Source organism: Schistocerca nitens, chromosome 2 (genome assembly GCF_023898315.1).
Source record: "Schistocerca nitens isolate TAMUIC-IGC-003100 chromosome 2, iqSchNite1.1, whole genome shotgun sequence".
In the NCBI taxonomy this organism is placed as follows: domain Eukaryota; kingdom Metazoa; phylum Arthropoda; class Insecta; order Orthoptera; family Acrididae; genus Schistocerca; species Schistocerca nitens.
Genome location: NC_064615.1, coordinates 960,453,468 through 960,469,832, shown reverse-complemented (window position 1 = coordinate 960,469,832; position 16,365 = coordinate 960,453,468). Strand labels below are relative to the sequence as shown.

The window sequence follows — 16,365 nt, the reverse complement described above, 5'->3', positions numbered from 1 at the left end:
CAAGTATGATGATGCATATTTGCCTCAGCAGCATGATGATGAATGACTGATTGAGTAACAATTTTTGGAGCTGGAATTTGCAAGTGGTATGATATTAGTGACAAAACCATCTTCCAAACTATGCACATCATGCTGTAGCCACAGAGAATATTTCTGTCTTTGATGCTATCAGAATGGGAAACAACAGTGTGGTAGTGGATGAAATTTCACTGTATTAAGCATTACATGGTAGCAAAAACATACTTGACCTCTTATCAACAAATAATGTGATTGCCGTAAGCTTATTGACACCAGTGCTTACTAATTTAAGTTATATAATACAGCACTGAAGATGGTCACTCAGTGACAGAAAATTGATTTTGCGATAATAAAAATATACGACTAATGCTGTCTCTCTTTTCAAGTATACCCATTATCTGGTCATAGTGCACAGGACACTATGGAGTTGCCAATCAATAAATAATGCTAAGCAAATTGTACCATCATGATGGACACAGGGATTAGTGACCACAAGATTGTCACAGTTAAGCTAAATATCATAACAGCCAATTCCACAAATAATAAAAGTAAAATAAATATACCTATAAAACCAAATAAGAATTTTCTTATACCTTCCTAGGAGACAGTCTCCACTCCTTCAAAATTAACTATGTCAGCATAGACCAGATGTGCCTTAAATTCAGAGAAATAATATTCTTCGAAATTGAAAGCCTTACACAAAATAAACTGAAAAGAGATTTAGCTAATCCTCTTCCATGGTACCCAAAACAGGTCAAAACACAGTTGCAAAACCAACAAAAAACAGTGTGAAAAATTGAAAACAATGAAAAATTTGTGAGAGAGGTGATGTCTGACAGAAGCTCAAAATCTAGCATGAGCTTCAATGCAAGATACTTTTAATTGTTTCCACAATGAAGCTCTGTCTTGAAATCCAAAGAAATTCTGGTTCTACAGAAGAATCAATACCTTTACTGTGCAACAACAGATGTAATGTTACCAGTGAGAGTGTCACTCAGGTGGAGTTACTAAACATGGTTTCCTAATTCCTTCACCAAAAAGACAAAATAAATACTCCAAAATTCGAGACAATAGCAGCTGCCATGGGTAATTGGTCCAAATTGTGTAACAATTAGGTTTTGTTCAGAGTATACTCCATAGTTGGCCAGCTGGTGTTGCCGAGCAGTTCTAGGCGCTTCAGTCTGGAACCGTGTGACCGCAACGGTCGCAGGTTCGGATCCTGCCTCGGACATGGATGTGTGTGATGTCCTTAGGTTAGTTAGGTTTAAGTAGTTCTAATTTCTAGGGGACTGATGACCTCAGATGTTAAGTCCCATAGTGCTCAAAGCCATTTCAACCATTTTTTTACTCCACAGTTAGCAATCAAATACAATCACTTGCTTGATGAAAGATCCATACCTAAAGCCTGGTAGACTGGAAACTTGTGCAGGTCACATCAATAACCAATAACCAAAAATGGAAATAGGAGTAATCTACTGAATTACAGGCCCATATCACTCACATTGATCTGCGGTAGCATTCTGGAATATATACAGTGTTTGAAAATTACGAATTACCTTTAAGAAAATGATCTATTGACACATAGTACACACTCAGAAACCATCAGTCTTGGCTGTTTACTCACATGAAGCAATGAGTGCCACTGAGAGGTATTCTCAGTTTGATTCCATATTTCTAGGTTTCTAAAAGACTTTTGACTCTATCCCTCACAAGTGGCTTCTACTCAAATTGTGTGCCTACAGAGTGTCATCTCAGGTATGTGACTGGATTAGTGATTTCATTTGAGAAAGATCACAATTTGTAATTATTGGTACAAAGTTGTCAAGTAAAACAGAAATGTTATAGTTTCCCTGCTGTTATTAATCTACGTAAATAATTTAGGAGATAATATGAGCATCACTTTTAAACTGTTTGCAGATGATGCTGCCATTTACCATCTCGAAAACTCAGCAGGAGATAAAAGTAATTGCAAAATGATTTAGACGATATATCTGATGGTTCAAAAAGTGGCATTGACTCTAAATAATGAAAAATGTGAAGTCATCCATGGGAGTACCAAATGGAATTCATTAAATTCCAGTTACACAGTAAACCACACAGACCAAAAGACTGTCAGTCCAACTCAATACCTAGGAACTACAATTACAAACAACTTAAACTGAAATTATCACATAGAAATTGGTGTGGGGAAGGGGAACCAACGACTGCATTTTACTGACAACACTTACAAGACACAAAAGATCTACTAAAGAGACTGCCTATACTATGCTTATCCATCATTCTTCTGGAGTACTGCTGCATGATATGGGATCCTTACATAGGATATATGGAGGACACTAAAAAGGTTCAAAGGAGGGCAGTTCATCTTGTGTTATCAGGAAATGGGGGAGAGACTGACACAGATATGATGCATGAGTTGGGGTGGTAATCATTAAAACAAACACATTTTTAGATGCAGTGAGAGATCTTTTCATGAAATTTCGGTCACCAGCTTCCTCCTCCAAATGTGCAAATGTTTGTTGACACCCAGCTACATAGAAGAAAATGATCATTGTAATAAAATAAGGGAAATCAAAGCTCATACAAAAGATTTATGTGTTAATTTTTCCAGCACACTTTTGACAGTGGAATGGGAGAGAAATAGCCTGAAGATAGTTCAACAAAGTCTCTGACAGGCACTTAGGTGTGACCTGCATAATAGGCATGTAGATATGCATCACCACATATGATCAACAATGGGTTTCAGTTTCAGAGGTGTTTACACGAGGGTTGCATCAATTTATGATGACTGAATTGAATGTGTAATGTGTTTCTGTATTTGTGAGGAAATTCTCCAGCACATTGCCAAAGAACTATCATTGAGGATACATCTTGAGTCTGCTGTCACTGATCAGAGGAGAATGAAGAAAGAGCTCAGAATGGTTCATACATTATCATCCAAACTGTAAAAATTTCAAACTGGATTTGTGAAACAGACCTTACACAAGATAACATATAACTGAAAAGCTTTGTGACAGTTAGATATTGATACAAGTATTTTATGTGGATTTCATTATTTCATTCAGTCACTGTGTAGTTCAGGGAAGTATTTTTATTGCATATTTGTTGCTGAATGACTGCTCAACAGCTTGGTAATGAATATGCCTGTAAAACTGTTCTTCACGTCACTCCTGAAGAGGAAAACAATAATTTGTCAAATGTTAATTTAAGTATTTTATATAGATATTCTTATTTTCATTTTGTACCATTAACTATATCTGTTAAACATGTTGCTATTTGGGATTGAAGATAACAATAATTTATTGTTTTACTTGTAATACTGCAATATCTGCTAAGTAGTAAATTGTAATTTAATATTCATGTAATTATATGTAATCATAATCTTTACATGTTCTACATCCATGTCAAACTCATCACTGTATGGATCCACAGAACATGAAATAAATAAATACTACCAGGAAAGATTATGCTGACACTGGTTTGGGATGCAAACAGCAATGTCTTGTAGAACATCCAAGGTGGCACTGTCATCAGCGCAACACAGTGAGACCTCTTAAAAGCTATAAAATCATAATGCAATGGATATTTTTCTACAGATGATCATGACAATGCCTGATAGGTCACCAAGGAAGGCTTCACATAGTGTGCTGTGTGATATGAGTCGTGGTGCTACAAGTGAGCAAAAATGTAATTATGGATACAGAGGGCTCCATCTCAGTATGTGCCATATCTGTGGTGTCATCATGACATAATCTAGTCAATCAGATGTCCTCTGAGCATAAATGTGGGAGACTTGCCCATATAATAACAATCAGACTTAGCCCTTGATGATAGTAATGGAGACAGTATTCAAAGGCTTAGGATTTTATCAGAAATTTATGTGGTACGTTAACCAAGAACTTTTTATTGAAGGACACAATTGCAAAATACTTTGAAGCCATTACAATTCATGATCTGTTTCAGTAGATAATGCAAGACCCCATACATTGTGTGTTAATGGTAGTGACACTCACAAACCTGTAGTCTGAATCCACCACACTGATCAGAACTTGTTCTGAGTGATAACTCTATGCTTGGAACATTTAAAGAAGCAAGTAATTCCATTTTAAAGATGAGGTATGCTATTCTGTCCCTTGGTGCTTGTGTAGACTCTGAAACAATAGTTTTCTTTCCTAAGAGAATTCTGACAGTTTTTAAGCTCACATGGGCTGCCATGTGCTTACAGAAAACTACACCAAAAAGCAATTCAGCTTTAAACTGTGTATCCACAAGAGAATTTAATAAATATCTACAGTTCTCACTTGATTTGTTCTCAAATCAAGTAGTGTGATTGGGCTACACTTTAAGGCCAGCTTTACCAAAGTAATGAGTCACCTTAATGTGTTTGCTCATTATGTATTTACTGCTGATAGCTATATCATCACATAAAAGTTATAGGAACAAAAATTAGTTTGTAGATGGAATCAAGTACTGATATCTGCCTCTAATATATCCATCTACCATCCAAAAATATATTCTGGGTATAACTATAACAACATACAGAGGGTACTTTTCATTGTACAAGCCATTTCACAACTCTGTACATTGTTACTTCCTTGTTTCCATTACAGACTAACTGTGATTCATTAATCATGTAGTGCATGGTTTGTGCTGTTTTACTTTTCATGATTAAACAATGGAAAATATAGGATAGAATAACAGCAATATGAAACAGAATAGACTGATATTCACAACAAGAGAAACACTGTGTGGAATAAAGCCAGATCTGAAAGTGGACCAAGCTACTGGCCGGGGTTTTTCAAGTATAGAAAAATGCACACAAATGCACATAGTCACTACTCTCTTCGGGCATTAAGACCCAACTGTGGTGAGCAGCAATCTCAGATAGGATGGGTAGAAAGGTAAAGAAAAGGCAGGAGATGGTGAGGGAAAGTAGTGGGGTAGGGATGAAGGAACTCCTATAGTGTTGCCTGTGGAAGTGAGCAGGGATGACTGGCAGTCTGCCAGATACAGCATCAGAATGCTGTGCTTTTATGAAGTATGCAGTTTAACCAATCTCTGCACTATGAGGTAGTTGCCAGTCTTCATGATAGGTTCACGTTTTTCAAGATCTACCTGGATGTTGTTAAAATTTTTATTGAATAAATTTTCATCATGGACGGCCACCTGTCATACATTAAGTTGTAAAGTGTAGTTTTTTTGTGCAGACAGAGATCATCTAGATCCAGATAACTTCAATAAACCATTTTTACAAACGATATTTCAGATAGTTCTCATTGTACAAATCATCTTCATGTTTGTATGGTTAGTTCCTATAGACAAATTTCTAGTGACCAGCAGTCATCAGCATATCTTTCACAGTTATCACCCATTCATTGTGCATAAAAACTGCCATATTTTCTGCATCCAAATTAGGACAAAATGATACTATACCAACAAATTTTATTGGATGACAAGAAGTACAGGTGTATAATGAGAAAAAATTCTGAAAGGAAAATGTAGTTAGCTTTTATTGGGAAAGTTCTTATCTACTCAGAAACTCAATTAAGTATCAGGGTACTGGTTTTTTAGTTATTTAATCACAATGTGAATAAGAATACTTCAGAATTTGAAAATGAGGTGTGCAAAAATTGTCCACTCCTAATCATTTTGTTTACAAATGCCTGGTGTTACTATAGGTATGATATTTTGTGTGATTTTTTCTTCCCTCAAAGAAGTTACTCTTTCTCTTACACTGCATGATGAGATTTAGAAAACAAGATTCAAATGCATTTTTAAATTTTTGTGTGTATCAGCCCTCCTCAAGTTATTTCTTCCTAAGTGACCCATAGGTAAACTCTTCTATTCTCCATTTCCCATTGTTGAAATAGGTGCTACACAATAATGTTTCATATTGTTCACCCTTCTACATAATTACTCTCAGCTATGTGTTTTAGTAGATTAAGTAATTGTGACAAGTAAGTGCATAACTTAGCAATATTTTTAAATGAAACTTACGTATTAAGAAGAGCAGTACTCAACACTCGCACATCAGAGTTATGCAGTAACTCTAGTTTACGAATTATATCTATTAGTGTTGTAAGTGTTGCTGGCAGTCGATTGTCTCGTTCCATCAGTGTTTGATTTGTGTAGCAGTCGATGAGATTGCTCGGTATATTCCTTGCAAACACTCCACCTAAATAATAATGAAAAGTAAAAATTATTATACAGTCTAAATCTTTGGCTGTGTGGAAGAGAGGCAGTTGCTTTTGTGCAAAATATTTATGACTACAAAGTATGTATTACAATTAGCATATCCAGTTGCAAAAATGAATAATATAAGCCAAACTGTGTCTAAACGATAAACAGAGAATCTGAAATGAAACAAGTTATGTTATCTTCTACTTTTTCTTAGCCATTTTATTGTTTTTGCATCTCTGAATCAATAGTAGCACTATTTAACATTTTTAACTTGCAATGTCTTCATATCTCAGATATTATATTCAACGGTCAACTTTGTTCGAGTATTACCCTTTAGTGACTATTTGTAACAATGATTTCTGATTTTCTTAACCAGTTCCCTAATATTCTTACACCTTCTTCCTATCCCCCATTTTCATATGAGGGTGACAATTTTCTTTCAGCTTAAAATATCATAAGCAGATATTTAATGTCTATTTCTCTTTTTAGACTTAAAACTTGCTACTACAATTATTGTCTATTACAGGGGTGGGCAAACGTTGCACGCAGTGCACGTGTGCTGCTCGCGTGCAGTCGTCGACTGGGGCAGTGGCGACAGCCGGCAGGTTGCGGCAGTGTAGTACCAGGCTAAGCTGCGGACGTTGATGCGTAGCAACCACTGCGTAGTCAACATTGTATTTCAAGAACCGGAAAATGCAGAGTGAAACAAGGTAACGGAGATGTGGAGATTTGCTATCTTTTAAAAAGTAATGGGAGAATCATTTTTTCTTTGTGCAAAAACGTGAAAATTCAAAATGTTTAATATGTGGCAGTATTTTCGATGGTCAGCGGAAGTTTAGTATTGAAGGCCATTATAACAAATTTCACAAGAACGAGTACAATTTATTGTCGGATTTCTGAGCGGATGGGGAAATTGACTGAGCTTCAGAAGAGTGTCCTGACGATACTAGATGAATCTGTCGTAGTTGCTGTGGTCACGAGAGATCTGCGACTTCCTTTCATCATGTCTCTCATGTAACTGATTTAACATTTTATGGAGCACCGTTTTCAATTTTTTAGGATGACAACAATAATAGCCCAGTGGTACAAGCTTAATATAGCGAGAGCTGGAAAACCATTTGCTGAATTAGTAAGTGTCAGTTAAGAGCAAACATCAGTGATGAAAATTTAAGTAACTGCTTGCGTTTGTCTGTATGTAGAAATTTTGTTCCATTCTACCTGTGATAATTAAATAAAACGTATCGTAGGTAATAGGTACTCTTTCAAAACATGACATCTTTCAAGCACTACTACTACTAATCTTATTCCTACATTCAATATAGCCAGCTAGGAAACAAAACGCATTGCAGAGGAAGGAGCGGACAGAAGGTATGGTGGGGAGGGGAGATAAGTGGGTGACCAGCTTGCCCCTGTGTGCACACAGAACATCTGTTAACTGCACGCGTGCAAGTGCACTGCACACGTGCAGGATTCCTGCCCGCCCCTGGTCTATTACATTGTTTTGTCTATTTACCATTCATCAGCTACATCTGATACACATGTCTCTCATTTCTTGATCTTTCAATTAACACCCACAAAGCAATGAATACCATATCATTTTTTTTTCCATCCCCTGTCCTCTTTTTGTACATAATGTTCCACATCTACATCTAACTCTGCAAAACCACCATGAAGTGCATGGCGGAGAGTAAGTTATTAAGAAAAAAGGAACAAATGGGAGTCAGTATCATACAAGGTCCATATCAACTTCAGAATAAAAACTGTCTCAAACATTGTTCATTTTTGTAGGTAGCTATAACAATGACTTACCACTGTTTAATAAGAGAATTAAATACCAGAATCTACATTAAAGACACTTCGTGAAGAGAGCAGTACATAATAGAACAATCTGCTAAAATTATGCATATGAAGTTTCAACAAAGCTCACAATTTGCAGCATTGTCCCCAGAGCTGACTGTGGCCCATTGGTTCTGAGTTGATTGGAAGGACTGAACCAGAGACTTTGAAGAAGGTTCTGTGACAAGCTGGGCTGCAACTTCCTGAACTTGTGCCATGGGGTTGAGAACTGTAGGGTCCCCATAAGTGGGTAGGGGTGTGCACTACACGTCAGAGGCTTATACTTAGGCAGCTGACTGTGTGTGGGGTGCACACAGGAACGTTTTAAATTATGAAACTCTCCCTCTGATCCAGATAAGGATAGCAGTAGGAAACCCAGAAGTATAAGGGAATTAAAATCCTAGTTGTTAACCCCCAAAGCATTCACAACAGTGTGTCAGAGATTGGAGCACTCATGAAAAGTAGTGTATCTCACATGTTATCAGGTACAGAAAGCTGGTTGAAATCTGAAATTGATAGCAGTGAGATTTTTGGGGAAATTTAAGTGTATATCGAAAGGATACACAAATAGGAAATGGAGGTAGTGTATTTGTCACAGTAGACAAGAAACTCAAATCCATTGAGATAGAAACTGAGGCTCAGTATCAAGGGCGGGCATAAAAAGGTAACTGGATCCTTCTATTGCCCCCCAGACTCACCTCCTGTTGTAAACTTAGTTCACTTGTACTTAAGTTCCCCATCATACTGTAATCATCAATGGAAACTTTAATCATCCAACAGTTAAGTGGGAAAATTACAGTTTTCTTAGTGGCAGGCATGATAAGGCATGCTGTGAAACTTCACTAAATGTCTTCTCTGAAAACTATATAGAACAGATAGTTAGGAAACTCACTCATGGTGGAAATACACTGGATCTAATACCAACAAACAGAGCTGACGTCTTTGAGGATGTCCACATAGAAACTGGTATCAGTGACCATGACACAGTTGTGGCAACAATGATTACCAATGTACAAAGGATGGCTAAAACAAGCAGTACCTACGTTCTGTATTTTAATTTGAAAAACCAACCTGTTACCAACTGTTTGTCTAAAATTGTGAGCCATATGTTTGTGACTATTACAGCGCCATCTATCACAAAGCGAAAAAAGTGTTCCAACATTCTTATTTCTTTACGTACTACACAAATATGTAATAAAAAATGGGGGTTCCTATTTTAAAAAACGCAGTTGATATCCATTTGATCTAAGGCAGCGCCATCTAGCAGGCCAACCATAGTGCCATCTGATTTCCCCCTTCAAGCTAGACAAGTTTTGTTCCTCGTAGTTTTTTCGTTTGATGCTTATTTCATGAGATATTTGGCCCGGTCACTATCAATGGACCACCCTGTATACATATATTCAGTAAACTACATAAAAAAATCAGTAGTGTCATACCTAAATGAGTAACTTGAAACTTTCAGCAAAGGGAAGGAACATGTAGAGGGATTCTGGCTCAAGTTTAAAAGAATACTTGATCTTGCACTGAATAAATATGTACTCATTAGAACAGTTCATAATGGGAGGGAACCTACAATGTATACAGTCACTGTTAAGAAACTTCTAAAGAAACAGAGAGTACTGCATAAAGATGTAAAACAAAGCATAGGGCTATAGATAGACAGATACTGAATGAAATGCATTTGGCTGTCAAGAGAGCAATGCGTGATGCCTTCAATGACTATCGTAGCAGAATATTGTCAAGTGATCTTTGACAGAACCCAAAGAAATCCAGGTCATATGTAAAGGCTGTAGTGGCACCAAAGTTAGTGTCCAGTCCCTAGCAAATAAGACAGGAAATGAAACTGATGGTAGCAAAGCAAAAACTGAAAATGCTTAACTCCATTTTCAAGTGTTCCTTTACAAAGGAAAACCCAGGAGAACTGCCCCAATTTAATCCTCATACCACTAAAAAGAATAATGAAATAAGTATTACCATCATTAAAATTGAACAAAACGCCAGACCCCAGTCAAATCCCTATCAGATTCTGTACTGAATTTGTGGCTGAGTTAGTCCCTCTTCTAATTATAATCCCTCAAACACATGCACTTTCCGGAAAAAGGCACAGGTCTCACCCATCTCCAAGAAGGGTTGTAGAAGTGACGCGCAAAACTACCATCCAATATCCTTGACAAAATTTGTTGTAGAATATTAGGACATATTCTGAGCTCAAACATAATGAGGTATCCTGAACAAAATCACCTCCTCAATGCCAACCAGCATGGATTTTGAAAACTTTGATCATGTGAAACCCAACTTACACTTTTCTCACATGACATACTGAAAGCTTTGGATCAAGGAAATTAGATAGACGCTATATTTTGATTTCCAAAATGCATTTGACTCAGTACCATGCCTAAATTTATTGTCAGAAGTACAGTTATATAGGGTATTAAGTGATATTTATGATTTGATTGAGGATTTTTTGGTAGGGAGGATGCAGCATGTTATCTTGGATGGAGAGCCATTTTCAGATGTAGAAGCAAATTCAGTTTATTGATAGCATACTGGGCAAGTACAATCAATCTGCAATGGACATTGCTTACAAGTCACTTGTGTTTCTGGTTCTAGATTATTGCACAAGTGTGTGGGACCTGTACCACATAAGTCTAACAAGGGATACTGAATGTATACAGAGAAGAGCAGCACGAATGGTCCCATGGCATAGTGTCACAGAGATACTGATGGAACTGAACTGAAAGACTGTTGAAGACAGACATAAACTATCCCAAGAAAGTCTAATAACAAAGCTCCAAGAACTGGATTTAAATGAAGACTCTAGGAATACACCACAACCCCATAGTATCTCCTTCATAGGGATTGTGAGGATGAGATTAGAATAGTTATTGCATGCACAGAGACATTCAAATACTCATTATCCCCACACTCCATATGTGAATGGAACAGGAAGAAACCCTAATAACTGGTACAATGGGACACACCCTCTGCCATGCACCTCACAGTGGTTTGTAGAGTGCATACATAGATGTAGATGTAGTGTAAAAGTGGAATTAAATAAAGGTGGAAACAATAATACATCCACAAACAATGTAAAGTTCACAGTAATTACAGAAACAGAGAAATATGAATTTTCAAAATATACAGATGAGCCTAAATACACTGAGGTGACAAAAGTCATGGGATGCCTCCTAATAACATGTAAAATCTCCTTTTGCTCAGTGTAGTGCAGCGACTCAACTTGGAATGGACTCAGAAAGTTGTCTGAAGTCCCCCTAGAAATACTGAGTCATGCTGCTTATATATCCATCCATAATTGCAAAAGTGCAGGGTTTTGTGCATGAACTGACTGTTCCACAAATATTTGGTGGGATTCATGTTGGGCAACTGGATGGCCAAATCGTTCACTCAAATCATCCAGAATGTTTTTCAAACCAATCACGAACAACTGTGGCCAGCTAACATGGTGCACAGCCATCCAAAACAATTCCATCACTACTTGGGAACATACAGTCCATGAATGGCTACAAACAGTCTCCAAGAGGTTCAGCTGAACCAGAGGACCCAGTCCATCCCAAGTAAACACAGCCCACATCATTATCAAGCGACCACCAGCCTGCACAGTGTCTTTTTGGCAACTTGGGTCCATGGCTTCATGAGATCTGCACCACACTAGGACCCTTTGACCCTACCATCAGCTCTTAGTGACTGACCAGGTCATAGTTTTCCAGCCATCTAGGGTCCTACTAATATGGTCACAAACCCAGGAGAGGCAGTGTAGGTGACACTGTGCTGTTAGCAAAGACACTTGCATTGGTTGTCTGCTCCCGGAGCCAATTAATCCCAAATTTGGTATCTCCACTATATGGTGAGTAGCAATTTCATTGTAATAATATTGTCAACAAAAGAAGAAAGAAACACAACAAAAAAATTCTATCACATAAAATTAATGCTGCCAAAAGTAAAATTTACTTGAGAAAATAGTACTTATCTTCGATAGGTGAAATTCTGAGTCGGTAGTACACAGAATTACACTTCCTGGAGGTAAGTACTGGCAAATCATTCTGTCTTTTTGTAATTTTATAAATAAAATACCAGATTTAAACCCTTATGGAATGAACAAACCATAATTTAGCTATATAAATGATAGTATAAATAACACAACATTGCAAAATGTTATAGATTTTGAAGGAACAAACTGAATTTAAGAGTAATTAATGTCAGTAGTGTTAGAATATTTATTTAAATATTTGCATTAAGTGTCATAGTTACTGACATGGTAAGAACTGTCTTCTTGCTATTGTCATACATTATAGCAAATTACCAGTTGCAAGGAATTAAATTACTCACAAAAATCTCTTGACAAAATCTTCTGTCCTGGTATGAATTACCTCAAGCAGCAAAGAGCATACTAGACAAGGTGCATGTGTTATAACCTTGTATACAATACAAAGATATGCACTGCTTCACCAGGCTGCTGACACACAACACTTCAAATATTCTCCCAAGAGCATATGCAGGGGCCAGCCACCAGAGGCCGCTTGTGGTGGGTCACATGACTCGTGCACACAGCATAGCATCTGCCACGTCATCTACCGGAGCCCTCCTCTTTATACATGCAATGCAGCAGGCACTTGATCTTACATTGTGGAAACACATATTTCCAGCAGCTGCGATTATCGATAGCTGGACTGTTTCTATGTTTTTGTCTATGTCCTTCATTGTTGTTTTCTTGTATGTGGAAGAAGAATAAACTCAGGTTCACCATGGCTGTGCTGTTGCTTGCATCTTACAGTATGATACAATTGGTGACAAGTGTCATGTTCTTTTCCCTATGCTCAGTCTGTCTGGCTGTTCCTTCAGTTCTTCTGTCATGGAGGCAGTGGTCCAATGTCTCTGCAAGCAGCAGTAGGCTCTTACAGTTGCTGTCATGAAACTTTAGCCACACTGACAATGCAGGCTTTTACACTGTTGGCGTACCCTCTACCCTTTCCCCCTTATGAAGACGCGGCCGAAGACTAGGAGGCTTATGAGAAGTGGCTTCGGCAACACTTCCTTGCTTTTCTTTTCACTGATGGAAACATTTGTAAGGCTTTGTTCCTTTCTCGGATTTATCCTCGGATCTACCAGTTTGTGTGCCAGTTATCCTCACTCCAGGAATCTGCGCCACTTTCGTTTGATGAAATATATGAACTGTTGTCCAGTTATCTTCATAAATGCAAGCATTTCATTGCAGCACTGTAATTCTACTGTCATAAACAGCCCCGCCAGTCCAACTGGGCTTGGGCATCCAAACTCCACAGCCTCACTCCAAATGTCAGTTTGTTACTGACAGTCATCATGATTCCTATGTTGCTTGTATGGTCCATGAAACTAACATTCAGTTGGCTACTGACATGGAGGTGCATCAATGCACACTACAGTGCAAGAATCCACCTTTGGCTGAAGCATTAAATATTGGTCAATCTTTTGAGGCACCTCATGCTACTGCTGATTATACTGAAGCTTGGTGCGACATCGCTGTGGTGGCTTCTGTTCCTGGTCATTGGGTGTCAGTAAGTTCTCAGGAGGAAAACAATATGGCAGCTGTACAAACACAGCGTCTGCACTGCACTGACAGTGGCATACCAAACAACAACCACAGCAATGGCAACAATCTGTGCTCCCATCTTGCCCATACTGTTTCATGCAACTTGATAGGTCCCTGTTCCCTAAGTGCTGGATGAATTGCAACAACTACAGGAAAAAAGGACATATTGTGTCCATGTTTTGTTCCCAGTACCTTCTTGCAGAGATGGACATGGACATTAACTGTATATCTCCAGTGCTTACAAATCCTGACAAACTGTTTATCGAAGTGTGAGTGATGGACAAAGTGCTCAGACTAAAAGTGGATGGAGGTACATTTGTGACTTTACTGAACACACAAACTTATGTGGATTTTGGTATCTCTGGCATTGTCTCTGGTTACTCAACATTTGGTGAGTTATAACAAGCAGCACATTCCAATTATGAGGCAATTTATAGCTCCCACTATGTATAAATCTGTGTTTCGTTCCTTGACTTTTTTGGTAGTGGATGATGCTGGTGCCACAGTTTTGTTTGTTCTGCATGCTTTCAGTGGTTTTGATTTTTCCATTTCAGGTACAGTGTGCCTCGTTTTGAAACAGATCCCTTATCAATAGTTAGAGTCTCTGTGTGTTGAGTTCTCATCTCTTTTTTCAAGTGGGTTAGGTTGTGCCACTAATTTTGCAGTCCACATTACCCTGAAACATATGGCATGGCCACACTTTTTATGTGTGTGCCTTATTCCAGTGGCTTTGCATGATCAATTTAAATCAGAATCGCACAGGCTGATTTCGATGGGAGTCATACAGCCTATTACATGATGTCAGTGGTTCCCCCCCCCCCCCCCTCCTGAGCCTGTTAAAAAAATCGACTGGTTGGCTTCGCCTCTGCAATGACTTTAATGTTTCAGTTAACACACAATCTATCATTAACACCTATTCCTTGGCCCATTATTGGCTAAACTCACTGGGGCTTAGTTTTTTTTTTAAACTAATTTATGTAAAGCCTTTTCACAGGTTCTGTTGGATTAGGATTCTAAATGGCTCTTTGTGATTAAAGCACATTTTAGGTACCTTCCATTCAGTGTGGCTAGTGCCCTGGAACAACTGATGATGTCCGTTCTGTAGTAAATCAACTATGTCGATGATATCACCATGCTGTGTGCACCCACAAATGAGCATTTACATACCTTATGCACCTTGTTCACAGTCCTGCATACAGCAGAGTTGAAATGCAACTTTTCAAGTTACACTTTTTACAGCCATATAGAGTGAATTTGGTGTTTGAGGGTTCTCGGGATGGTGTTAAGCCTTTACATCATCATGTCACCATGGTCACAGCTCTGCTTCGCCCTACAAATTTCTAAGAACTCCTAGAAATTTTAGGTAAAATTCCTTACTACTAAAAAACTTATTCTGGGTGCCCATCCGCTACATGAGTTGCTCCACAAGAATGTTCCTCTTCAGCGGATGCTGGCCTGCAAGTACACATACATGCTTTTGAAATCTAAATTACATTCTGCTTCTTGTTTGGCTTCTTTCCATCCTGGCCAGCACACGGTTTTTGCTACAGTATGGACTCAGGGCCATTCTCACACACTGATATGAGGATGTTTCGGGATGTTCAATGGCTTACATGTCAAAAACACTCTACTCTTCTCAGCAGCACTACTCCATAGTTGAAGAAGAAGTGCTGACTATTGACTATGCCCTCAAAAAATTCATGTGTTCTTGTATGAAAGTTCCACCTCACTACTGACCACCTGCCCTTAGTTTCATTGTTTAATTCTTCTGCTTCATTACCCGACAAAGCAGCATATCACCTGCAGCAGTGGGCCTTGCTTGTGTTGTTACAACTGTGAAATACGTTTTCAGTCTACTCCACAACATGCCAGTGCTGGCATGCTGCCCCCAGCTTCCAATAGGACCAGATCCTACTTTTCATCAGGACGAACTTTTTTTTCACTTAGATGTTGAAGTGTAATGTACAGTGGAAGGACTTACATTACGGGCTCCAGAATCCCAGCTGCTGTTGCTGCCAATCCGGTTTTGCATCAAGCATGGTTGGCCAGAAGGCCTATGCAGGGCTTCTGATTCTTTGTGTACCTATTTTGCCCTCTATCACTGCCTTTCAGTATTTGATGGTGTTGTTTTGTTAGCTAAGAGTGGCTGTCACCTAGGGTTATGATCCCAACTGCCCTTCAGTGGGATGTGCTTCAGCTCCTACAACATGAACATTTCAGGGAGTGGGGGGGGGGGGGGGAGGGGGCCTCACATACCAAGTTTCTGGCCTGTCGGCAAGTGATTTGGTCCGGTATCAACAGTGACTTTGTACATCTTGTTGCGGCCTGCTCTCTGTGTGCTATGCAAGAGGTTGCACTGCAGTTGATGCTCTCTCCCTGGCCCACACCACAGTGCCTCTGGGAACACATCCATGTTGATTTTGTGGAACCCTTCCAAAATTCTTCCTGTTTGTAGGTTGTTGATGCTTTCTCTAAATTTCCATGTGTTATCCGCTGTCCTTTCAATGTCAGCTGCAGCTATGAGTAAGTCTTTCTCCGAAAATTTTCCTATTGAAGGACTGCCTTATATGCTCGTGACAGGTAACAGTCCTCCGTGTGCCTCAGGCCTTCCATAATTTTTATGCCCATGAAGACATTCACCGAGAGGCTGCTCCTCCTTTTCACTCTGAATCTACTGGTGAGGCAGAACAACTGGTCCACGTGTTGAAAGCTCAAACAAAAAAGGTTTGTCGCTAATTCCTCCA

At 38.7% G+C, this 16,365-nt stretch overlaps 1 protein-coding gene across 2 annotated transcripts in view; it reads right to left on the bottom strand.

Annotated features, from left to right (window-relative positions):
* The window catches only part of LOC126237280 (uncharacterized), a 157,175-nt gene that overhangs the window by 117,379 nt on the left and 23,431 nt on the right, over positions 1 to 16,365 (bottom strand). For both annotated transcript variants that reach the window (XM_049947217.1, XM_049947216.1), the window contains exon 3: positions 6,016 to 6,193. In XM_049947217.1, the coding sequence (XP_049803174.1) occupies positions 6,016 to 6,193 (178 nt within the window). The remainder of the gene's footprint in view (positions 1 to 6,015; positions 6,194 to 16,365) is intronic.